The 24832-nt window shown below is 42.5% G+C and overlaps 1 protein-coding gene across 1 annotated transcript in view; it reads right to left on the reverse strand.

Moving 5' to 3' along the window:
* Positions 1–24832, reverse strand: part of PTAC3 (plastid transcriptionally active 3) — a 145275-nt gene that overhangs the window by 52831 nt on the left and 67612 nt on the right. The window contains exon 8 of the mRNA XM_087379130.1: positions 5426–5594. Within this exon, the coding sequence (XP_087235256.1) occupies positions 5426–5594 (169 nt within the window). The remainder of the gene's footprint in view (positions 1–5425; positions 5595–24832) is intronic.

Raw genomic sequence — 24832 nt, forward strand, 5'->3', positions numbered from 1 at the left:
AAATATTTCATGACTCTCATTGATGACTTCACAAGATATTGCTGGGTATATCCTTTAAAAGACAAATCTGAAGTGTTCTTATGCTTTTAGAGGTAGCTGAATATGGTTGAGAATGAATCAGGATGCAAGCTTTGGTTGAGAATGAATCAGGATGCAAGCTTGTCACCCTCAACACAAATAGGGGGGGAGAGTATATGTCAAAGGAGTTTGATGCTTTTTTGTCTTCACAAGGCATTGTTCACTCATGCACTACTCCCTACACTCCTCGGCATAATCCTTATTTCGAAAGGAAAACTAGGGCCACTATGGAGATGGCCAGATGCATGCTTAAGGCCAAGTCTTTGCACAATAAATTTTGGCTTGATGCAGTGATGTGTGCCAACTATGTGCTGAATAGATCACCTACAAGGGCATTGAAGAATGTTACACCTTATGAAGCATGGAAAGGCAGGAACCCTTCACTTTCACATATGAGAGTTTTTGGGTCTCTTGCATATGTTCATGTACCATCTCAGCTGAGACATAAGCTTGATGACAAGGCAATCAAATGCATATTTATTGGTTACAGTCAGGAGAGCAAAGGGTATAGATTATACCAACCAAATACTGGGAAGATTATTGTCAATAGAGATGTAATCTTTGCTGAACATTCAGCTTCTCCTCTTGTGGACTGCAAAGCTAAAGCCAGAAGTTGGCATGTTTGATGCCTTTGACTCTTGGTTACCTCTGCCTTCCTCAAAAGGGGACTTTGACCAGCAACATGAGCCTCCTGCAGGCCCTCCAACAAGCAATGATCAGCTAGTACCCCATGCTGATTTGCAGGTCTCTCTTCCAACACAAAATGATCCCACTATTCATGATGCAGTGATTGAAGAAAGAGCTCTCAATAGACAGCAAAGGCAAGTTCCCACATGGCTTCTTGATACATTGAGGGACAGCAAACAAGATCAACCTTTTGCTGCCTGGACAAGGTCAAGGAATAGACAGATGCATGGTGACTTTCTTGAGTTTGCACTCCTTGCTACAGCTAGCCTTTGTGCCATAAAGATGCTTTTGACAGCAAAAAGTGGATGGATGCAATGAGAGCTGAGTTACAATCCACTGCCAAAAATGACACATGGGAATTAGTAGATCTCTCTCCCGGCAAGCATGCCATTGGTACCCGGTGGGTCTACAAATTAAAAAGGAAATCTGAGGCAGTATAGATCGACACAAAGCCCGTCTTGTTGCAAAAGGGTATGCCCAACAACAAGGCATTGACTTTGAGGAGACATTTGCTCCCACATCCAGGATTACTACCATTAGATGTGTCATTGCCATTGCAGCCCATCATCATTGGCAAGTGCACCAACTTGACATCAAGACTGCTTTTCTTCATGTGTCACACAACCTCCTGGCTTTGAGGTTGTTAAAACAAGGTATGCCGGCTTAGAAAAGCCCTTTATGGTTTGAAGCAGGCACCGAGGGCATGGTATGCCAAAATTCATGCACACTTACTATCCCTTGGTTTTCAGAATAGCCCCACAGAACCCACTCTTTATGTCTGTGGGAGTGGATCTGACTTTTTAGTGCTGATTTTATATGTGGATGATATGCTCATCACGGGCCCAGATACTCAGCATATTGCAGCTTTCAAGACTGATTTACAGCAGATTTTTGAAATGTCAGACATGGGACAGCTCCACTATTATTTGGGCATTCAGTTTGCTCATGTTGACGGGGGTATCATGATGTCACAATCCAAGTATATTGGACAGTTTCTTGATCGTTTTCAGTTCGAGGATTGCAAGCCAATCTCTACTCCAATGGACCCTGGCTTCAAATTCTCAGCTCATGATGGGAGCCCACCATGTGATATCACTCTTATTAGCAGGCTGTTGGATGCCTTATTTATTTATGTCACACCAAACTTGACTTACAGTATGCAGTATCTCAGCTCAGCAGATTCATGCACATGCCCAACTCACAGCATTGGCAAGCAGTGAAGAGAGTTTTCAGATATCTCAAAGGCACTCAGAATTTAGCCCTCTTCTATGGTGATCAGGGCTCACTTACCATGCATGCTTACACGGATAGTGACTGGGCAGGTTGTTCCAACACCAGAGTGTCACATACCGGCAATTGTTTTTTGCTTGACAATTCATGTATCTCTTGGCTTAGCAAGAAGCAACCAACAGTTGTGAGGCTGAGTACAGGGCAGCTTTCACCGCTACAGTAGAGTGTGTCTGGCTTCGACAGTTACTTACAGATCTTGGTCTTCGCCAGACATCCTCCACTATGGTCTACACTGACAGCTAGAGTGCTTTGGCTGTTGCGCGTAACCCAATGTTTCATGCGCGTACCAAGCACATTGAAGTTCATTATGTTCGAAAGCGGTTGTCAGCAGGAGACATAGAGTTGTCCTATCTTCCCACAGAGGACAACATAGCAAATCTGTTTACAAAGGCACTTCCTCATCCCAAGTTCGAAGTCTTCCGCCAGGCTTTACACTTGGTTCCCTTTGTTACGTGATCTAACATACCTTATACATTCATAGGTGGCAATATCCTTTTGGATGAACATGTGCCACCATGATCAGAAAATACCAGGTATTCTGAGACGTTTCCAGAATACTTCAGCCCATACCATGGAGGGGGGTTTGTAGGCCATCTTCTTCCAGTTCTAGTGATGCCCTATGGGCCCTGATATGTGCCTTGTAGGCATAGGTATAGGCACTTATATATACCTTTGTAAGACTAGAATAAGTCCAATCATACAAATTTAGAATTTTTGTTGTTCTAAAGATCAAAAATCTACAAAGAAAATAAAAGAGAAAATGAAAAAGAAGAAAAAAGAGGTAAACAAAAACTTTTATGAAAAACAAAAGAAAGACACTTAGTTTAGGCCACATAGGACACTTAGTTTATTTTGTGCCTTTTATGCCACATAGGACACTTAGTCCTATGTGACACCTAGGACTAAATGCCACATAGGACACTTAGTCCTATGTGACACCTAGGACACTTAGTCCTAGGTCTAAGTACAAGTACTATGTACTTCTTTTTCACAATACACTAGTTATATAAATCTTGTATCTCTTGTCAACAAGATTGTTTTGATTGATTTCTTTGCGATGATGAACACCCACGGCAACAAGTTTCTTTGCCCATAAGCATGTTCATTTCTTTCAAACTCTCATTACATGATTCAATCGCTTGATTCAGCAAGACTCTCTAGAACTCTCAAAGATTGATTCTGATACCAATGTAAAGGCCTCTGCCTATGAGTAGTAACCGAGTAAGAACCCACTAACCTTGCAAATCAAACCAATAGCAAGTATCATTAGGTACCAAGATCACTTAGGGTTGACCAAGCAAGCTCACCACCCATCCATAATTCAAACTTGAGTAAGCTCCCACTACGAGTACTAACCTTGTAAATCGAAATGACAACTTGCTAGCATCATTAGGTATCAAGACCCCTCAGGGGCTAGCAAGCTCACCACTCAACCATAGGTTTAAACTCTTATTACATGATTCAATTGCTTGATTCAGCGAGATTCTCTTGAAATCTCAAAGATTGGCTTGTAAAGGCCTTTGCCTACGAATACTGACCATGAGTAAGTACCCACTAGCTTAGCAAATCAAACCACCAACAAGTGTCACTACGTTTCAAGACCTAAGCAAGCTCACCACCAAGCCAAAAGGTTCAAAACCTTGAACTGCCCCAAAGCCTGAGCTCTAGAGTATCAAGGAAGCTAGTTCGCCTAAGGGTCAAGTCATGATGTTCCATACCACATGTCCCTTCCTCTAGCTTAGGACTTAGGCCAACATGTTTTATCATCTCTTGAAACTATTCTCCCAAGACATCCCTCTGAACTGATCCCTAGCTTGTATTTATAAGCCTAGCTCCTACTTTCCTTATCATCTAGCTCTGAACAAAAGTCATGTGCCAAATAGCTTGCTAGCCACACGTTTCTAGGATTAGCCTTGCTATTCTTGGATAAGCTCTATCCACCAAATCTAAACCTCATCCATGCTAGCTTCAATCTAAAACTTAGGTTTCTTCCTCACCCCTAGTTAGACTGCACTTAACCTTATCCAATCGTGGTTAAAGCTCTAGTTAGTCCAATTATGGATGTAACGATGAGGCATTTTCAGTAACTAGACATAAGCTTTGACCATCACTTCCTCCCTATTTGCTATGATCTTTCCAGTACATTTCAACTTCAATGCTACAAAGGACAAACAAAGTATTGGATAAAGAAAAATAGGCAAAGAGACATCATATATCCATGCTACTAATGCTTTATACTTCAACATCTCGCATATGTCTTCCATTCTCTACCATGAGTACTACGGCAAAAACTTTCCTTTTCGGTAGCTCAGTTCTGTCATAATAGTTCGGCGGAAGTGAGTGAATAATCAATCTCCCTCGTCCATTTTCTTCTTCAATGTGCCATGATTTTTCCAACTAGCTTTGCCATTACCATCAAATGTCATATGGTTTCATGTTTGAACTGTAGCTACTCATTCACGAAGACGGTTTCCTACATTGTTTTGCCATCATCTAGGAATGCTAGACCATGGCTTGCATTAAACAAGTTCAAGCATTCAGCCCATTAACATCCATCACTTGCCAATATCTTTACCTAGTTCCATGAATCATTGTTGGAAGTAGCTTGTTATTTCACACCCTTCTCATATTCTGTGGGCATACATTATCTACAGCGTTCAGCAAAGCCATATAGTGTGTTCCAAGCATATGTTGGCTTATGTTCCCCAATTTCCTTGATCTAACTCCCTGTACTTTATTTTGAAACCTTGTTCTTTGTTGTCGGCTCAAATTATCTTAATAATTGCAGTCCATCTAGTAACCCTCCCCCCTTTCCAATATTCTAATAACATCATATCTGCTTCCCTTGGAGCCAGAATCAGCATCAGGCCAAAGTAAATGAAAATCTCCCTTTTGTTCGTTTCATAATTAACATGCATCGCTATTGCCCATAATCACTTTCCCTTAAAAGGCATGAGTTCCAAAAGATGTAAAAATGCTTGCTAAATCCCATAGGAAAAAAGGAAGGAGACGACCCAAGGACTATATTAACAGAGTTATGCAGCAATATGATTTTCTAAAATTGCAATAACAACATAGTTGTGTTGAAAGGACAATCCACAAGGTCATAGACTAAAAGGGTTTGATATAGCTTAGAATACAATAGTGGATATCTATGGTCAAGAAGGTAAATTTTGATGGATATAAAACATTCAATGAAAATGATCGACCATACTAGAAAATACAATGGCCAAAAAATGACAACCCGTCTAGATTCTGACCAACACTCAACCAAACCTGGAAGCTATCCACACCCTTGCTAGAATGTAGCAACCAGCCAACTCTACAATCAGACATGCCTTCCTTGCATTGTACAACCATCTGACCTCACCTTGCTATGTAGTCAATCTCATATCCAAGTTCTGCTTCTTTTTGAAGAGGTTCAATCCAAGAAGTTACTAAAGTTCTACCCTTTCTATTGACAATCATAGCCCTCGGATTAAGCTGTTGATTATGTTCCTCCATCACTTCCAAGGCTTCATACAGATCATCGACCCTCCCTGTCAAAACGGAATATAAAACCCAGTTAGATCAAGAACCTCATGGCTGAAATAAGTTTATGGAAAATCCATTCATACATGTCTATTTCAGCTTAACGGATATACTTTAGAATTTTAAATTAATGATCAATCTCAAGGTCCTCATTTGAAAGAAAGAAATTTAATTGGAAATAATGATAAAATAAAGTCTTGTATGCACACATGGGCATGGGTGTACGGGCATGCAAGCATGCAGTAGTGCATCTCAATAATAATCTAATCCCTTATCCATTTAAACATCTAAAGTCTACCAACCAATCAAAAATGCATCTGTACTCTTTCTGAAAACTTAAGTCCCTTCTGGTAAGTTTCAGCCTGTTTCGTTGCATTTTCTCTGCAATTTCGTGAAGATTTGCAACGCAGATGCAGAATCTATAAGCCACAAGTAATAAAAACCATATTAATACGCAAAGGTCATAAATGTGTTTTGGTGTTTCAAATCTGCATGTGCTTGCTGCTGTTTTTATAGCAAGAGCTTTATGGGAATTCAAATTTTGCATTTCTAGGCATGTGTGGTGTGTATGAACTTCAATTTATGCAATTGTGCAAAATTCTCACTCATCTAAAATTTCAAGACTAGCCCATCTGCAAATACCATTCAGAGTCCAGACTATTGAGAAAATGCCCAAAATTCTAACAAAATTTGCTGATTTTGGTTTACCTCATAATGATGCAAATGGCAATAATTTGTTTGTGATGCAGGTTTTGTGACTATTTTTTTGTAAGATCTCTTAGACAAAAGCTTGACATGTTTGAAGTACCACGATTCTGTGGAAAATTTGCAGTCAAAATGGGCAATTTGCAGTACCGCAGATTAAACCATACTCTCTGGTTTTATGTGAGTATTTTGGTTGCACAAGGGAAGCTCCATCTCTGTGAGAATGATAGGCTATCACAAAACATCCCAATTTCCAATCATTTCACTTTGGATTGCCGGTTGATGGATTCAGACTCTAAAACCCCAAAATAGTCATTTGAATGTTTGCATCGAGAATCCAAGAAATGTATATGGTAATGGCAAGACGTTAACAACCAAAGGAGTTCGTGACACACCAATTCACCTTCCAAATAGTGAAATGAAATACATAACCAATGTGAATTATTGTCATGTCCTTGGATGAATTTGATTTTGGCAATATACATCTAGCCCAGTAAATGAAGGTTGAATTTGATTGCTCCCACTGAGACCAACAAATCACATGAAGGGAACTGCAAAAGGAGTGGGGCATGGTGTTGGGTGTTGGAAGCAATGGAAGCACAATGGAGAAAAACGAGATGCTGTAATAGATTGCCGCAAAACTGAAGTGTGGAGGCTCAAGGGAGAGCCAACATTACAAAACCCTAGGGCTAACTGCCCTAACTGGACTAAGTGTCCTAACTGACCTAGATGGTACATAAACTAACTGTATCAATAGTCCTAACTGACTATAACTAGGCCTACAAGGCTCATACCAAGGTATGAGTGGCATCTATGGATAGCCCATGAGATAGCCTACAAACCCCTCTCCATGGTATGGGCTGAAGTATCTTGAACATGGCTCAAGATACCTAAATATCTAGTGTCATGGTTGCACATGTTCGTCCCGTAGGATATAGCAACCTATGACTATATAGAGTACAATAGATCAAGTTACAAAAGGTACTAAGTTTAAAGCTTGCCGAAAAGCCTCAAACTTAGGTTGAGGTAGAGCCTTCGTAAAAAGATCTGCCAAGTTGTCTTCAGTGGGAACATAAGACAACTCAATATTACTTGCTGATAATCGCTCTCTGACATAGTGATAGTGAACCTCAATGTGCTTTGTGCGAGCTGGAAAAATGGATTCCGTGCGACAACCAAAGCACTCGGACTATCAGTGAAGATGACGGTAGGAGTAGTCTGACATGCACAAAGATCTGCAAGTAGCTTCCGAAGCCAAACAAACTCCACTATAGCTGTAAAAGCCGCTCTGTACTCAGCTTTACAGCTAGAAGTAGCAATTGTACTTTGCTTCTTGCTGAACCAAGAAACACATGAAGTACCAAGCATAAAACAGTTGCCACTGTGTGACACACGAGTGTCTGAACAACCAGCCCAATCACTATCAGTGAACCCATGCATGACAAGTGAAGTATCAGCCCCATAAAGAAGGCCTAAATGCTGAGTGCCTTTAACATATCTGAAAACACGCTTCACGGCATACCAATGGTGCATAGATGGGCTGTGCATATATTTGCTCAACTGTGAGACAGCATACTGTAGATCAAGTCTCGTATGGCATAGGTAAATCAAACAACCAACTGCCTGCTGATAGAGAGTGACATCACACGTACCACTACCATCCTCAGAAAAGAAGTGAAAACCAGTCTCTAATGGTGTGGATAATGGCTTGCAATCCTCAAACTGAAAACACTGCAAAAGCTATCCAATGTACTTGGATTGTGACATTAAAATGCCCCCTTCACTGCTAGCAAATTGAATGCCCAGATAGTAGTGCAAAAGACCAAGATCAGACATAGCAAATGTCTGCTGCAAATCAACTTTAAAATCTGCAATTTGCTGAGCATGTGTCCCAGTTACAAGCATGTCATCCACATAAAGGACTAAAATCAGCAAATCTGTCCCACGCTTGCGGATGTAAAGGGTAGCCTCTGTAGGGCTATTCTGAAAGCCAAGTGTGAGCAAATGAGAATGAATTCTTGAATACCAAGCCCGAGGTGCCTGCTTCAATCCATAGAGGGCCTTTTTCAAGCGGCATACCTTGCTTTCAGAACCGTCAACCTCAAAGCCAGGAGGTTGGGAAACATAGACCTCTTCTTGCAAATGCCCATGAAGGAAAGCTGTCTTAATATCAAGCTGATGTATCTGCCAATGAAAGTGGGCAGCAAAGGCAATAACGATGCGAATGGTAGTGATCCTGGAAGTGGGAGCAAAAGTCTCCTCAAAGTCAATGCCATGCTGCTGAGCATAGCCCTTAGCAACAAGACGGGCTTTGTAACAGTCCACTGAACCATCAGCTTTCCGTTTGATCTTGTAAACCCACTTAGTTCCAATGGCATTCTTGCCATAATCACACAACTCCCAAGAGTCATTCTGATGGATAGAATCCAATTCAGCTTACATGGCCTTCATCCAACAATCATTCTGAAAGGCATCTTGATGACATAATGGCTCTTCATTGCATGCTGTAGCAACCAAAGCATAAGCAACAAAACTAGCATGCTCTTTCCGGATAGCTGCTATCGTACGGGCTGGCAGAGGAGTGTCTTGTTTGCTGTCTTTTAATGTGTCAAGGAGCCAACGGGGTACCTTTTTAGGCTCATGAATTTCTGCTCTTTCCTGGTCAAGAGCTCGGTGCAAATGATCCTGATCAATGATAGGCATATCAGGCTGAATTTCTGCATGCACATGGGGCTGTAAATGACCAACAGATGGACGAGGGACAACCTCAGATGGAACATCATCCCGAGCATCGGATGGAAACAAAGGCATCAAGCTGTCAAATATGTCTGGGGCATCAACAATGGGCTGTTTTTGACAGTCCAGCAAAGCATAGTGGAAGATTCATCAAACACAACATTCCGACTCACAAAACACTTGCCCGTGCGGGGCTGATATAGCTTATAGCCCTTGCTCTCTGAACTATACCCAAGAAAAATGCATTTAACAACTTTATCATCCAACTTAGTGCGTCTCTGTGAAGGCACATGAGCATAAGCTAAGCATCCAAAAGTCCTCATGTGGGAAATGCGAGGCTTACGACCCGTCCAAGCCTCATAAGATGTGATAGTCTGCAATGCCTTTGTAGGACATCTATTCAAGATGTAATTTGCACACATGACTGCATCCAACCACAACTTATTAGGCAAATGTTTGCCTTTCAACATGCACTGGCCATTTCCATCGTTGATCTATTCTTCCGCTCAACCACAGGATTCTGCTGAGTATAAGGCATCGTGCATCGATGATTAATGCCACGGGAAGCCAAAAAAACAGCAAACTCCTTCGACATGTATTCACCTACCCTGTCTCTATTAATGTGAGCAATGTGCAGCCCACTCTCATTCTCAGCCAAGGCAATAAAGTGCTTGAAGCATGAAGAAACATCAGACTTGGATTTCAATGCGAAAATCCAAGTGTACCTGGTGAAATTATTAATAAAAGTAACAAAATAGTAGAACCTCCCAAGAGTTGCAACCCTCATGGGTCCACAAACATCACTATGAACCAGATAAATCTTACATGAAGCACCAACTCTCCCATCCTTGGGAAACGCAGCATAGTGCATCTTACCAAGTAAGCATGGTTCACAAACATGTTTGTAGGCATATGCATTTTGGGAAGATCCACAACCATATCTTCCTTATATAACTTCACCAGGGCTCCACATTTGAGGTGTCCAAACCTCTCATGCCACAAATGAGTATCTGCCATGGTAAGGCATGTGCATCAGCAAGTGCAGCATCATCATCTGAACATCTGTCATAAGCATCAAGTGTGTAAAGACCGCTAGACAATGTGCCAGTCAAAACCAAGGTAGAGGCATGTGTAACATCATACACTGCACACCTCACACCATCAAAAATAACCTGAAAGTCACATGTAGCAATGGCTGAAATAGAAATTAGGTTCTTACGAATGCCTGGAACATAAAACACATGCTCTAGAGTGACAATACCACCAAAGACAGAAGTAAGAGCAACTTGCCCAATACCTTTCACGGTATATGACACATGTGGCACTGCCCCCCTTAGATGTAAGCTCCAATGAGCTGAATAACTTCCTATAAGAAGTGATGGGCTTGCTAGCACCGCTATCAAAGAACCAGGCATCACGAACATCTGAAGCTGCCATACAAGCATCATGAACATCAGGATTGTACTGACATGTAACCAAGAAAGTGTTAGAATTATTATTATAATTCAGCAGTGACCAATGTAATGTAATAAGTAGGTTAGGGGCACTTTTCCCTCATTTAGAGGTTTTTTCCCCTAACCACAGTTAGTGAAGGATAAGGTTTTGTCACTTAGACAAAACCCATCCCACTTCTTGTATTAGTCACTTCTTCTATTCCAAGCCCTACGTTCAACTCTCTTGCTTCCTGCTCTCTCACTCTCCTTTTGTAACATTTGGTATCAGGAGGTAATGCATCAACCATATCATGCCTCTAAAGTGTCATTAAGCTGCCATAGCTCATGTGCCCATACCTGGCATGCCATAACTCCGCATTGTGCATTGCAGCAGTGAGAGTGCTAACTGATAATGCAAGATGGGATCTTTTTTCATATAAATCAAGCTGAAAAAGACCTCGATACAAAGTGCTAGACAACCTCAAAGCATATTCATTTTCTTTGTCTCTGACTGCACACTTGTCATCATAAAAAACAACCTGAAATCCTCCTCTATTGAGTGAGGACACTGAAAGCAAATTCTTCTTTATACCTGGCACATAGAGTACATCTGAAATTCTGAAATCTGTGCCATCAGTGGATGTGAGAATAATATCTCCCAGTCCACATACTGAATGAGAAGAATTATTTGCACAAGTGACCTTCTTCTTGGTGGGTGAAGAATGCAAAGTTACAAACAGATTTTTCTTGCAAGTGATGTGCTTTGAAGCACCACTATCAAAATACCAAGTATGTAGTGTCTCATCAACACTGAAAGAGCATTCATCCTTTGAAGGATCGTAACTGCAAGTCAAAAAAGCATATGGGTCATCATCATTAGTGGCTGTAGTATTTGAACTACCCACTAAAAAATATGAAGTGCTTATGCATTTCAAACACATTGTGGCTATGGTTGAAAATGAGACAGGACTCAAGGTGCAGACACTTCGCACAGATCGAGGGGGGGAATACATGTCTCATGAATTTGAGACATTTTTTAAAGAAAAAGGCATTATGCATCAGCTTACAGTGAGGCTTACACCTCAACAGAATGGCAAAGCTGAACGGAAGAATCGAACCGCCATGGAAATGAATAGATGCATGCTCACAAGTAAGAAGTTGCCTCACAGGTTTTAGCTAGAAGGCCTCATGTGTGCAAACTATATTTTAAATCCGGCTCCTACAAAGGCTTTGAAGACAATCACTCCCTATGAGGCATGGCATGGGAGAAAGCCTTCAGTGGACCACTTCAGAGTTTTTGGTTGTGTTACATATGCCCACGTGCCTGTGGAGTTCACACACAAGTTGTCAGATAAGGCACTAAAATGCATTTTTGTGGGATATAGTTCACAAAGCAAAGGCTATCGTCTCTACAATCCTGCTACAATTCTGCACATACAAATGCTGAATTTTAGATTACGGCCTCTTCAGATGATGTGTTTGAGGGGATGCTTCCTATATCATTTGGTTTCCCCACTGAAAATCAAAATTTACAGCAACCTCCGCCAGCTCCACAAGTACAAATTCAGCCCCCAGCTGAATTGGTACAACCTCAGGGTGTGGATGTGTTGGAATCGGAGTCCTGGTCCTAGAGTCCTAGGAGTGTCCTATAGTTGTGTGAGTGTGGAGTCTTGAGGCCACTTGTACCACCTCATGTGGTAGATGTGATTCCTCACCTAGATTCTGGGATCTAGATTCTCTTGTGTGTGACCTCATCTATGAGGTGTCTGTGTGAGAAGATAAGGCTTGCCCAGCCTATAAAAGAGGCTATGTACTTGCTGTGATTTATCCCCCATCAATCAATCCACATCAGTTCGTGCCTCAGCTCGTCTCCAATCATGTGTCTCTCACCTTCTCCCCATTTTCAACAGTTGGTATCAGAGCCATGCTGAAGCATCCTGCCCATCCTTAGCTACCACTCTGCTGCGCCACTCTGCTCCCGCTTCTGCTCTACGCTGTGCCAATAGCCATTGCTTTATCATTTTGGTTCTCCTACCAACTGATTCTAGCATCATCTCCTTGCGGTTTTGGCTCCTTGCCATTGGTGATATTCCATATGCCTTCTCGCATAAGAAGAAGCCGGAGTTTTGTCTGCCAAGTTGGGAAATTGCTCTGTGAGAATTTCTTGATTAACGAGGAGTTTTTTATGCTATCCATTGGTGGGAAGGTCTTAGCTGTTATTACATCCAGTGTCTAAATCCCTTACAATGTTTACTCAAATTTCAAGAAAGGCCCAAATTTTACATGGTAGAAGCTTCAATTATGCCAAAGGAAGACATAGGATAGAAAAGCCCTAAATTTTTGGGTTAGGGTTGTACGGAAGATTGTATGCTGCAGGTACAGTCGTACGGCAGGCAAGCCGTATAGGCTGTACGGCTGATTTGCAGTGGGCTGTGCGATCTTCTTGTAGGTCGATGAAGGGGCTTCTGGGCTGGCTAAAGGATTGGCCGTTGGTGAGGCATTTGGAGCGGGGAGAGGAGAATCAGGGCAGTAGCATCCGAGTGGCGCAGATTTCGAGGCTGTTTGGTACGGGCCTACTGTACGGCAAATCGTACGTCAATACGGTAGATCGTACGGTAGTACGGCAGATTGTATGGCAAATCATACAACAGCTGCAGAGGTCAAGTTGTACGGCGCAACAGTCCAACCGTAGCACATGTCGATGTAGATCAGCTCCTTCATGCAGTTGCGGGCATCTTCTCAGCCAGCAGCTCACTAGTCAATGCAGGAGGTAGTGTAAATTGAAGGTCCGGAGTTCGAGGCACCATCAGCGTTGAGCGAGGCAGCAGTTGCGAGAGAGGCTAAAGGCCTAGCTTTAGCTGACAACCTTATCCACCATGTGGATTTTGATAAGACAACAAACGACGTTTGGGAAAAGTTAGAGAATTTGTTTGGAAATAAGATCAATAATTTCAAAGTATTTCTCAAACAAAAACTCTTCAAGCTCAAGATGAAGGAAACTGAAACCCTCAATGAACACTTGAGCAATCTTGGGTCAATTCTCCAACAATTATCTGCCATCCGAGCCATTGTTGAAGATGATGATCAAGTTGATGTACTTCTCTCCAATATTGAAGACATTTCCAAGTACAATGAGATCCTTGCTGTCCTAAGAGTCAGCCGTAATATGAGCTTTAAGGATATGGTAGCGCATCTCATTGATGAGGACCGTAGGCTTACAGAGAAAGCAGAATCTTCCTTCGAATCTGGCAAAGCATTCTTTCTCAAGAATAAGCCCAAGAAGAACGGAAAACCTTTTAAATGTAATTAATGTCAGAAACTTGGCCATCCAAAGGATCGTTGCTTCAAGAAAATGGCAAAGGTACAAGCCAAAGAACATGCCAATCTGGTTGCGGAGCAGAGCGAGGACGAAGACGATGAAGCTACACCTTCTGGACCTGAGGAACAAGCCTGCACTGCTGCTATTTCTGGTCTATCCCTCCATGAGGTAATAGATGAAGAGTGGGCTTTCTAGAGTCATGTGTGTTAGGTACTCTGCCGTGGGTAGTCCCCCTAAAATGATCTAATACTTTGTCATTTTGTGTGCCTTGTCCTATAAAAGGCTCCACTTATTTCCATGTACCCAGTTAGGAGACAGGGGGGGTTGTTATGTCTTTCCTTTATCAGTCATGGCCGAGTTCCAGGATGTTGGTGTACTCCCTAGACCTATGAGTTAGTCATGCATCCATGCTCAGATTTGAGTCTCTGATCACGTTGACACCTAAGTCATTAGAGTGCTTGGTTCAACCTCTGAATTATGCTCAGCTGTTAGCCTCTGAGATTGCCTGGGATGCACAGTCTGGATGATGTCATAATCTCTCACCCTAGCTCCGAAGGGGGGGTTTGTTGGAATCGGAGTCCTAGTGTGTGTGGTCCTAGAGTCCTAGGAGTGTCCTATAGTTGTGTGAGTGTGAAGAGTCTTGAGGCCACTTGTGCCACCTCATGTGGTAGATGTGATTCCTCACCTAGATTATAGAATCTAGATTCTCTTTTGTGTGACCTCATCTATGAGGTGTCTGTGTGAGAAGATAAGGCTTGCCCAGCCTATAAAAGAGGCTATGTACTTGCTGTGATTATCCCCCATCAATCAATCCACATTAGTTCGTGCCTCAGCTCGTCTCCAATCATGTGTCTCTCACCTTCTCCCCATTTTCAACAAGATGAAGTTGTCAGGCAAAAAATTCAAGAGATACACACAACCAAAACAGTCCCGCATTGGTTGCTTCAAACTCTCAGGGAGAGTAGGCTTGAAGCTCCATTGCCTGGCAGAACTCGTAGTGCAGTAAGGCACATGGAGGGAGCTCATTCAGTTGAATCAGCTTATGCAGGTACTCTTCTTGATGAGGAGGAGCCTGAGACATTTGAAGAAGCAAAAGATAATGTGCATTGGATGAATGCCATGCACGATGAGTTGCAGTCCATTCATAAAAATTAGACTTGGGATGTTGTGGATTTGCCACCATGTAAGAATGCCATAGGTACACGGTGGATTTTCAAAGTCAAAATAAAACCAGATGGGTCCATTGATCGGTACAAGGCAAGGCTGGTTGCAAAAGGATATGCTCAGAAAAAGGGCATAGATTATGAGGAGACTTTTGCTCCTACATCCAGGATGACAACCATCAGGTCAGTTATAGGCATGGTTGCAAATTTTGAATGAAATGTTCATCAGTTGGACATTAAAACAGCTTTCCTTAATGGAGACTTGTTGGAAGAGGTTTATGTCAACCAACCTCCGAGCTTTGAAATTTCAAAAAATGCACTTCAAGTATGCAAGCTGAATAAAGCTTTGTATGGGCTGAAACAAGCCCCACGTGCATGGTATGCCAAAATTAATGCCCTTCTGACCAGCAAGGAGCTGCACAATAGTCCAACTGAGAGCACCCTCTACATCAAGAAGGATGGGGGGGATATTCTGGTCATCATTCTTTATGTAGATGACATGCTGCTCACCGGATCAAATGAGGAAGTAATTGCAGATTTCAAGGCCCAATTCAAAGCTATATTTGATATGTCAGACTTGGGCTTGTTACATTTCTTTTTGGGGATCCAGTTTATTCAAGAGAAACGTGGCATTGTTATGTCTCAGTCCAAGTATGTTCAAAAGCTCTTGGACAGATTCAACATGCACGATTGCAAGCCTATGTCCACTCCCATGGAGCCGGGGCTGAAACTTACAATGCATGAAGCGGGTGAATCAATTGATGTCACACTCTATAGTCAGGCTGTTGGATGCCTCATTTATCTCTGCAATACACGACCTGCTATTCAATTTTCAATTTCTCAGGTGAGCAGGTATATGCACAGCCCAAAGATTATGCATTGGCAGGCTGTAAAACGCATCTTCCGATACTTGCAAGGTACAAAGTCTTTTGGCTTGATGTTTCCCAGGGGGGGTGACTTGCAGATGCATGCTTACACTGACTCAGATTGGACTGGAGACTATGATACTAGGCAGTCCACCAGTGGGAATTGTTTCTTTCTTGCATTTCTTGGTTGAGCAAGAAACAGTCTACAGTGGCTACCTCCTCATGTGAAGCTGAGTACAGGGCAGCTTTCACAACGACAGTTGAATGTGTTTGGCTGCGTCGTTTATTTGCTGATCTTCATTGGAGGGTCCTTCTCCGATTCTCACTGATAGTCAGAGTGCTATAGCAGTGGCAAAGAATCCCGTGTTTCATGCTCGCACGAAGCAAATTGAGGTTCACTATCACTATGTCAGAGAGAAGTTGCATGCAAGAGAGATCAGTATGATCTATGTGTCAACACATGACAATGTTGCAGATATCTACACCAAAGCACTTCCATGTGAAAAGTTTGAGGCATTTCGCAGTGCCCTGAACTTACCTCCTTTTGGTGATTGATCATTTCCTTGTACATGACATTGGCACTGTAGGGGGGTGTTAGAATTATTATTATAATTCAGCAGTGACCAATGTAATGTAATAAGTAGGTTAGGGGCACTTTTCCCTCATTTAGAGGTTTTTCCCCCTAACCACAGTTAGTTCACTAACTACGGTTACTGAAGGATAAGGTTTTGTCACTTAGACAAAACCCATCCCACTTCTTGTATTAGTCACTTCTTCTATTGCAAGCACTGTTAGAATTATTGTTATAATTTAGCAGTGACCAATGTAATGTAATAAGTAGGTTAGGGGCACTTTTCCCTCATTTTAGAGGTTTTTTTCGCTAACCACAGTTAGTTCACTAACTACGGTTAGTAAAGGATAAGGTTTTCTCACTTAGACAAAACCTATCCCACTCTTCAGTTGTATTACACTCTTCTATTGCAACTATTGCTTTCAGCTCTCACTCTCCTACTCTCTTGCTCTCTTGCTCACACACTCTGCTCTCTCTCCCTTAGTACTCACATTTGGTATCAGAGCAGCAAGACCCTGCTCTTAGCTTCCTTGCCCGCAAGCTCCCTGCCCAGCCACCCTGCTCCCTGCTCTTTCTGCTCGTCGTCCGTACAGTCATGCGCTGACTGTCCGTACAACTTCCGCACGGATTTTTGGAGATTAACGTCGTACCATCATTTAATGCGACGTACTATCTGTTCCATGCGTGCCTGTGCCGTACTATCCGTTCCGTACAAATATGCGCCGTACTGCAGTTCCTACGCAGTACTTGTCCGTGCATTCGCCGTACAACCGTCAACGCATACGAATTTCGTATAGCTGTCTGTACTCTCCGTACAGGTCGACCGTACTGTACCAACGACCGTACTGTACCAGCCTCCGTACAAATCTGCGCCAGCTTCAACAAAGAGTATCTCTGTTTGCATCTCTGTTTGCAGAGAAATTGGGACTTCTGAATCATTTGTAGACACATTACAATTTTGGGGCTTTTGTAAAATTTTTGGCACACATTGCAAGCAAATTGCAAAGATTGGCCAAGAAATTGGGGCTTTTGCAGGAGATTCACTATTTGGGTAAAATTTGGCTCAATTTCAACTCGAAATTTGGGGCTTTTAGTTTTGCACTGCAATTTCTTGCATTTTTGGGGATTTTAGACCATTGCCCCTTTCTGGTTGCAATTTCAAGCCACAAATTGGGGCTTTTGTGTTGGGAGAGCAATTTTGCAGGTTTCAGTTCACACTGCCTTTCTGTAAGTGTTTTGAAGCACTTTTGGCAGGTTTTGGGAGAGATTGGATGCTCTGGCAGATTTCTGACAGAGACATTACAGAGATTTGAGTTGCATTTTCAGCTAGTGTTTGGCTGTTTTTTGTTTGGGAATTGTGCACTCCATTCCCAGCAAGGGAATTCAGATTTGCATTTGCTGTATTTTCTTTCTCAGACATGGCCCAGCAAAATCAAAATGATTTCCAGTTCAGTGGTCTCTCACAAGAGGGTGAGCTGGATGGTACCAACTACTCCCTCTAGAGTTTTATGGTACGCAACATTCTGATTTCCTGTAATTTGTGGGACTATGTAAATGAGGATGAGATCCGGCCAGCAAATGTGGTACCTAATACCCCTCCCCAGCAAGGAGGAGGCAGAGGTCGTGCACAGGGTACAGCTGCAAGACGAGTTATTGGTGCAGCTATAGCTACTACTCCAGAGCAAAAGAGATGGGATTCACATGATGCTTTAGCTTTGTTGTGTATTTCTCTTTCAGTGAAAAGATTCATCATTCTGCATATCCGATCGTGTAAGACCTCAAAGGCAGTATGGGATATTTTGGAGAGCATGTATGCAGCTCGGAATGATGCCAGGGTGTCTTTTTTGAAAAGAGAATTGTCTCATACACATATGGAAGAGGGTGACTCCATGTCAGTGCACCTCACAAAGCTACAGGATTTACGAGAGCAATTGCTGAATATTAATGAGATCATTCCTGATTCAGAGATGATTACCACTACTCTGAATTCTCTTCCTGAGTCTTATCTCAGCTTTCATACCTCGCTAAATTTGTCATTGAGGGGGGGTGCAAATCCTCTCAATTTTCACGAGTTGATAGGACTTATGTTGCAGGAAGAGCAGACCAGGAAAAACATGGCTTCACGAGCAGGTGAACATGCCATGCTTTCAAAATTCAAGCCTAAAGGAAAGGGACAAGCAAAGACATCAGCAAATCAGCCTTCCAATGGTTCAAGACAGCCTTCTCAAAAGGCTAAGGGTGATGCAGGTAAGCCCAGCATGACACTAAGGCAAAAATGGTATTTAATGCTCGATCGACCATGCAAAGCACCTTCAACTAGGTGGAATTGACTTACATGCAAAGTGGCGCGCCCATCCCATAAGTACTTGATCGGATAACATACCTAGCATCGTGTTTTTTTACAGATGTGCATGACACTAGAGCAAAAATAGTATTTAATGCTCGATCGACCATGCAAAGGATAACTTGGCGTGTCCATCTGATGAGTACTTGATCGGATAACTTCTCCCACCAATAAATTAAGTACTAATTAAAAATTATAATAAATGAGTAGATTATTAAAAAGAGACTAATATTTATGTAATTGTTGCTACTGCAGCTTGCTTGCAAAGGACTCTCACAAAGGAGATGGCTATAGATTTTGTTCAGGGATGGATGTGATTTTATGTAGCAAAAGAGAAGTAGTTGCATTTGCTACAATCCATGATAGTGATCCCAATTCAGTTTGCCACTTTCGAAGACTTGGCGAAGATAAGGTGGCAGTTACTGTATCAAAGATTCTTAGCGCACATGTTGAGCTAAAGTATAAATGTGGAGATATGGAAACACTTGGAGATGTTATGCCCTACAATACATCCAACAAATCATTTATAGCATGGGACAAAGATGAGACTTATGCAACAGACATTATCAAGAATACAAAGTGCACCACCTTGGATTTTACTATAGGGGACATTTTACAAATGAGATCATTTGCAAATAAGACTGTAGCAGAAGGTGAAGTATTGGGATTTGAACAAGTGGAGCAATGGTCATTTGCACAGATGAGGATTCTAAAAGTCACTGATGATGGTATGGTTGATAACATAACATCCTTATGTGATCCCTACTATGAGGTAGGCAAGAATATGAGATGGAGCATGCAATTTTTAAACATGAGAAAGAGGCACATGGTTTTCAATAATAAAGACAAGGTATACTACAATATCAAAGGACCTAAAAAGCATGCCCATGTGCCAGGCTCTATCACTTCAAATGTGGATGATTTCAATGTACTCAATTATAGAAGTGACATCTTATCTGGAGAAGGGTACATGTCATTACTGCAAAAAGCAAGGTCATTACATTGGAGAATGCAAGAAGAGGCTTGCAAAAGAAAAGAAAAACAGCTCCGCTATGGCTGTTTCAGATTCAGCTCCTCATGCATCTGACAATGAGGAAGCTACAACCAACTTTGTGGAACACGACTATGCCTTCTTGTCTTGCATTTCAGACTCTCAGTTGGCTGCTCCGGATATTACAGCCACTTGTAATGATGACTCTTATGTTATAATTTAGCAGTGACCAATGTAATATAATAAGTAGGTTAGGGACACTTTTCCCTCATTTTAGAGGTTTTTCCCCTTAACCACAGTTAGTTCCCTAACTACGGTTAGTGAAGGATAAGGTTTTGTCACTTAGACAAAACCTATCCCACTCTTCAGTTATATTACACTCTTCTATTGCAACTATTGCTTTCAGCTCTCACTCTCCTACTCTCTTGCTCTCTTGGTCACACACTCTGATCTTTCTCCCTTAGTACTCACAAGCACTACGTTCAGCTCTCTTGCTTCCTACTCTCTCACTCTCTCTTTTTGTAACAGAAAGCCCAATGGTGGTCTTGTGCGAAATTAACGGACTCATGTCGATTTTCTGCACTAGAAGAACTAGATACTACAAGACCAGACTCTTTCTTTTTCTTTTCAGATGCTATGCGCTTCCTACATTCAAAAATATCATGCCCAGGTTTCCTGCAATACTTACATCTCTTCTTCTTTTTGTTATCCCCTGAAGAAGAGGCACCATGTGAATGATCAGCATGGGAATGAGAGGGCTTTCCAGCTGAAACCTTGCCTCTACCTTTGTGTTTATGATGGGCAGCAAATGCTTGATCACTAGCCATAGTAGCATTGCGATTCACACGACTTTGCTCCTCTTGAAGAAGAAGAGCAACAAAATGGTCAAATGAGAAATGATTGGCATCACCCCCTGCAACCAACCTCAATGTAGTAGCAAAGCCTTGATATGAATCAGAAAACCCATCAAGGGTATTAGAAACCAGCTGAGAATCAAACATAATCTCATCAATGTTGGCCAACTGCTCTTTCAAATCCTTCACATTAAAAGATAGGCATCCATGTTACCACCCTCATCAAGCTTTAAATCTTTCAATTGCCTACGGAGATAGGCAACCTCATTCCACACCTGATACAAAGATGCAAGCTGATCCCATGTTTGCTTAGCTGTCTTGCAAGACCGAATATGAGGGATTATAACCCGTTTCACTGAAAGAGCAATCAAGGCATGTGCTTTGGTATCACGACCATCCCACTAAATTTGCTCCTGTGAAGGAGGCAAAGCACCTGGAGCAGGAGGTGCAAGAGTCCTGGCTGTAGCACTGGAACCATCACCTGAAGACTGAAGAAGCAGAGGCTGTAGGTGTAGCACCAGTAATAGTGCGTCTAGGCCTGGCCTCAAAACCTGAAACAATATGCCATAGATTCTTGGCAACCAAAACATGTCCCATCATGTATGACCACATGGGATAATTGGTGCCATCAAGCTTGTCATCGGCCCCAATCAACCCAAACAAATCATCTTTGCCACCAAACATGGTGTTGAAATACAAGGCAAATGTACCAACTGGCAAAGCAAATGAGAGAAAGGCAACCTCTCATAATCAAGTGCCATAAAATTGCCCAAGCTTCAAAGCTTATGTCTGCAAAATACTCTGCTGTCCCGAGGTGTACCTATTGCAAGAAAAATCCCCAAAGGCAACACGAGGCCTTCCAAGGCAACACGAGGCCTTTCCAAAATGCAAATGAAGCAAAAATTGGAAAAAGCCAATGCAACAACGGCTTACCCAATGATGTACAACAGTGACAGGCTCTGAAAGCGAGCAAATGAGGGCTGGAAATGAGAATTACAGCAAAAGAAGTGCTCCCTCGAGGAGGAGAACACGTAGAAATGGAGAGAAAGAGATCCAATGGAGAGAAGCTCGCAGCCCAAGGCAAAGGGATGCCAAATGAGGAGGGAAGAGCTCAAAGAGAAGTCTCCAGATCAATTCAGCAACTCCGAATGGCTCCAAACGCCGGCACGCAGCTCGAGGCAGCTCCGAAATGCTGGCACGCAGCTCAAGGCAGCTCCAAAATACTGGCACGCAGCTCGAGACAACTCCAAAATGCTGGAAAATCTGAGACATGATTGGCGCGCACCTCGAGGCAACCCGTACTACAGTGAATGTACTGAAACTCTGACAAACCGGACAGGAATGTTGTAAATGCTCGCGTGTGGTCATTTTTTGCTGCAGCAGGCTGGAAAATGCACTGAAAAACATTTCCCTTCGCAAGAGTTGCTCCAAAGTGCGGTCTTCTCGTGACAAAATGAGGTTTTTCACAACATAAGTGCTTGGAAAGGTCTCAAACATTCGTGGGAGTGTGAAAACCAGCAAGACCAGCAAGAACGAGAGCTCCAAAGGCTGGCTACCAAACAGCTTGGGAAAGCTGTCAATGGTTGAGGGAATGGATTCCCAACCTGCTCTCATACCACTATTGGGTGTTGGAAGCAATGGAAGCACAATGGAGAAAAACGAGATGCTGTAATAGATTGCTGCAAAACTAAAGTGTGGAGACTCAAGGGAGAGCCAACATAACACAACCCTAGGGCTAACTGCCCTAATTGGACCATGGTTGCTCTCGTTCGATGTATGGAACGTCCCGTACGTTCCATGCTATTCTATAAGGTTCTGTATGATTTTGTTTTAATAAATGGGTGCGTTTGTTTGTTTTGGATGGCTGGTTTTGTTATTGGTGGTGGTTCTGCGAAACTGATTTTGGGCCTCCTAGATAGCAAGGTTCCATATAAACCCCCTCTCCTCTCACTATGATCTCACACTATGCATCTACCTCCGACTTTGAGTCGCTACTCTCCCCTCTCCATCTCCAACAAGTGATGAGGCTCAAGCTACATCAAGCATCTTCATCTCTCTCCCTCTTTATCTCCATCAAGCACCTATATAACATGTTTGTACAAGTTTTAAAGCTTGTACAAGTACCTAGGTATCGAACGTACCATCGGACATACACCTAAGATTGTTTAGTTCGTTTAGTACCACACTAATATCGAACGGTACGTATCGAACGTGATTGTACATGTCAACCATGAACTGGACTAAGTGTCCTAACTGGCCTAGATGGTACACATAAACTGACTGTACCAATAGTCCTAACTGACTATAACTAGGCCTACAAGGCTCATACCAAGGTATAAGTGGCATCAATGGATAGCCCATGAGATAGCCTACACATGGTGATCTTTACTATGACTGCTGCAATCACTATAGTATATGCATATGCTTCAAACGATGAGAAGGCACAAAAGGTATGAACACCATAACTACAATTTGGCAATGCTAAAATATTGTAGATGATGTACGATCTGCTGCACGGATTAGAGAATATTAAGCAGGCACAAAAGGTATGGACACCCTAACTACAATGTGGCAATGCTAAAATATTTTAGATGATGTACGATCTGCTGCACGGATTAGAGAATGTTAAGCAAGTTACCAAGCCTGTTGTTGTAGAAAACGGCATAAAGAGGTTTCCGAAAGGCTGGACCAAAAGAGCAGCAGATGTTCTGAAACTTGTGCAATGAGCGATATTGGCAACCATAGAGAGGTAGTGCTATGTACTTTATCACCTTCATACTTGTACTCCACAAAGACTTAAGTGAACATGATGGCACACAAGTCAGACATATTTTTCTATTTAAAAGGTTTAAAGCAAAATGCAGAATCATCCAAGTACAAGGATAAAAATTCTCAATGACGATAGTGGATGTGACTACAGATCTTATATGCAGCTCAGAAAAATATTGTTGTTAGGAAAGTCTTGCAGTGCTTGGTGGACCAACGCACTGCTCAAAGACAGAACTATAACCACACCATTTTGGGTGTAGGCTGTAAATACAAATGTTTACTTGCTAAATAGTGCACCTGCGAATGTTGTGAAATATGATCTCAGAAGAAGCTTTTGCAAGTATCAAATCCACAAGTAAGCATTTCAGTGTTCGGATGCACTGCATATGTATAGAAGGCAAATGTGAAGACGTGAAAGCTAGATTCAACTCTATGAAATGCATCCTTGTGGGTTATGTAGAACAACAAGGTGATCTCCCCAAACATCCCCCCCCCCCAAACCCCACGCAGCCTCAACCCCTCCCTCCTCCCACCATCCCTCTCCAATTTCTCAACTTCCCCCTGTGCCTAGGCCCTCTTGCCCGATCACAACTTCACATCACAGCCCCTGTCCGCCCCTTCACCAATGAAAGGCACGGCCTCTACAACGAGCCGGAAAAGGAGGCTTCCTCATTTCTTTCTCAATCTCTCGGACCGAAGCCCCACCTAGGGCATCCTTCCACGAGAGTTTTGGAGGCTTGGAGCATGGAACTACCTTGCCCCTCCCATCCCTTTTGGGGCTTCCACTTTGCAACCGTACGAGATGAGCAGTGGAACCCCCTTCCCTTTGACCTTAGGATGTTGGACTAGATGTTCCGTATGATGGAGGAATGGCTAGGGCAGCAAGGGAAGGAACTGTGGATCACCCACGATCACACTGTCACTTTTTATCTCGCTTTCTCGCACGACAGACGAGGCTTGAGTCTAGCCATAGCAGTGATTCGTTTGGGACCATAGAATCAAATCAGGCTTTCATGAAATTGTACTTATCCCAAGAAATTAGAAAGAAATCTTTGTTTCTTCGACTCCTGTCAAAGAAGGTTGACTTTAGTCAACTAGAGCAAGTTTCTTTCCCTTTGTTTTTGCATTGTTCAATGTGCATCGTACAAAGGACTGGGATTAGTCCAAGAACTAGAATGCATGCATTAGCTAGCCTCTAATGAGATTAAAGTGTGTTGGATATTGTTTTATTTGTTGCAAGATCTTGAAGAGTGCAAAAAGTCCCATGTTTTAAGGGGAAACGTGTGCCAAGGTGGACGACCAGCTTTTAGGAGGGTCCCACATGGAGTAGAATCACAAATCACAGCTTTTTTGGTGCCAGTTTTATCTAGCTGAAAGCTCCAGCTTTTAGGGCAAAGCCAAAAATAGTATGGCTGCCCCTAGTCTATAAATTGTAGAGTTTCTAACTCTTTGTTTCAGAATTCAAGTTTTATCAAATTCATGCTCCACTGTGAGC

Source organism: Dipteris shenzhenensis, chromosome 9, assembly GCF_047967505.1.
Source record: "Dipteris shenzhenensis isolate YYH24624 ecotype China chromosome 9, Dip_SZ_1.0, whole genome shotgun sequence".
Lineage (NCBI taxonomy): Eukaryota > Viridiplantae > Streptophyta > Polypodiopsida > Gleicheniales > Dipteridaceae > Dipteris > Dipteris shenzhenensis.